The following is a 2170-nucleotide window of genomic DNA, read 5'->3' on the forward strand; positions in this document are numbered from 1 at the left end:
CTTCAAGCCAGAAGAGTGATCCAATGTGAAACATAAGCGAACACACACATGCAAGTCCTGATGTGACATCACAGTAATGAAATACTTCAAATGAATGCTCAGACAGAACATTTTAGATGCTGATTTTGGGGGGAAATCTGCCTGTTAAGCAGAGTTATGTGTGCTACACACTGATTAGTAGCTGAAAGAAGGATCAAATCAGTCAAAATATTTAACGAATAAACATACAAAAGCACAACTGTTCCAGATCCGTGGCGCTTTCTGTGTGGGCTGCACATATGTAGGATATCAGCATATAGCCAACGCCACAATGCCATTATTCATTCTAAAATAAAAACGCCAAGAAATGTTTAGCCCTGCATGGCTTTTTCAGATTAGTCTTGAATTTCCTAATATTCCTCACCCATTTTTACCACAACCTCAGTTTGCGCAGGGTTATGGACCATTAAGATAAAGTAATGAACATGAGATGATATGAGATTGATATATCGTATTCATAATAATAAGATTATTGTGCACATGCTTTTTGTGATTTTACCTCATCAATCTGGATCCATATGATTATTTCATTTGTGTTTAAATGATTCGTCACCGGTGGTGCATCTTGTGCTCTGTTGGAGGAACCGTTGCTGATGAATGGTTATGTGTGTGGGTGGGTAATGAACATCTTTAATCTTTGCTTTTATTTTATGTTCCCTTGTGTTTCTGCCTTTCAGGGTTTTATATGGGAATAAAATCAGTGAACTTCCCAAAGGCCTTTTTGACGGACTATTCTCATTGCAGCTACTGTGAGTAATGCACATTCTATGAATTTATGCTTGAAAATGCCATGAAGGAAGGGCGTTTATTTCTCTCTGTGTGTGGGTGGGTCGGGTTCTGCCAAGTCTGAGGACCAGCCATTGGAAAAATGGCTTAATAAACCTACTAAATAATGACTTAATTAAAATCTAATAATGCAGAATGCCTTGTGTGAGGGGAAATATCATTAGCTCAGTACAGAGTTGTCAAGAGACCAACATTTTTTATATCAATACCAATAATTCTCCATATCAACTTAAATACCACTGCATAAATGGATATGCTGTTAAACACCTTATTGTAAAGCTTTACCAGTATTTCTTAGTATGTCAGCATTGCTTCAAATAACAATCAGTAATAAAGAGAGAGGAGAGAGCAGTGATTTTTCTCTTTGCATTGTCAATATTGACATTTAAATGAATATTAATGACATACTAGACAGTGGAAAGTACATTAGGCTGCATTTATACTCTGATATTTTGACACAGGTCTTATACCTAACCAAACGTGTTTACATGAATATCCTACCAAGACAAGAATTTTATTTATTTTAGTATCAACTTTGTACCAAAGTTGTGGTATGGGTACTTTTGACGTCCCTAGCTCAGTATAAAAACAATAGATATTCACATCATGATAGAAAAAACAAGTGTGTGTGTCCTCTCACTCTTGCAGACTCGTAAAATATTCAGAAATAACTAACATGTGAAACTCACATTTGTTTATGCTCACAAATATAAAAGTTTGGTGCCAATAACTCACAACACACACACACACAATTACGGTTCAATTCCCAGTAATGCATGAATTAATAATTTGCACAAGTAAACCTTTAATGTAATGTAAGTTGCTTTGGATAAAACTGTCTGCCAATGCATGATCATTCCGGCAGAATCTGAAGGCAGAGTCTGATTTCCTCATCAAAGTCAATCTCTGCTCACAGAGTGTTTGGCGAGTGTTGAGTTTCTCTGTGTGTGTGTGTGAATGTTGGACAGAGATGGAGTATGTGAGAATCTAAGATTCTGTGTGTGGAAAGCCGTCCAATTTAGTTTCAACACGTGTGTGTGTGTGTATGTGTATGTGTATGTGTATGTGTGTGTGTGTGTTTGTGTGTGTGCCTGGTATTCCCTACATTATGGGGACCAAATGGCTCCACAAGTATAGTCATACCAGTAATTTTGTGACCTTTTGGGGACATTTTTTGGTCCTTATGAGGAAAACAGCTTATAAATCATGCAGAATTATGTTTTTTTAAAATGTAAAAATGCCTGTAGTTTTGTGCGAGGGGTAGGTTTAGGGTAAGGGGATAAAAAATACAGTTTGTACAGTAGAAAAGCCATTATGTCTATGGAATGACCCCATAAAACTTAGA

At 36.7% G+C, this 2170-nt stretch overlaps 1 protein-coding gene across 11 annotated transcripts in view; it reads left to right on the forward strand.

The window, feature by feature from the left end:
* LOC107700301 (slit homolog 2 protein-like) overlaps positions 1 to 2170 on the forward strand; it is a 79353-nt gene that overhangs the window by 52311 nt on the left and 24872 nt on the right. For all 11 annotated transcript variants that reach the window (XM_016501914.1, XM_016501917.1, XM_016501918.1 and 8 more), the window contains one exon: positions 717 to 788. In XM_016501914.1, the coding sequence (XP_016357400.1) occupies positions 717 to 788 (72 nt within the window). The remainder of the gene's footprint in view (positions 1 to 716; positions 789 to 2170) is intronic.

The sequence above is a fragment of the Sinocyclocheilus anshuiensis genome, unplaced genomic scaffold, assembly GCF_001515605.1.
Source record: "Sinocyclocheilus anshuiensis isolate Anshui unplaced genomic scaffold, SAMN03320099.WGS_v1.1 scaffold326, whole genome shotgun sequence".
NCBI classification, from domain to species: domain Eukaryota; kingdom Metazoa; phylum Chordata; class Actinopteri; order Cypriniformes; family Cyprinidae; genus Sinocyclocheilus; species Sinocyclocheilus anshuiensis.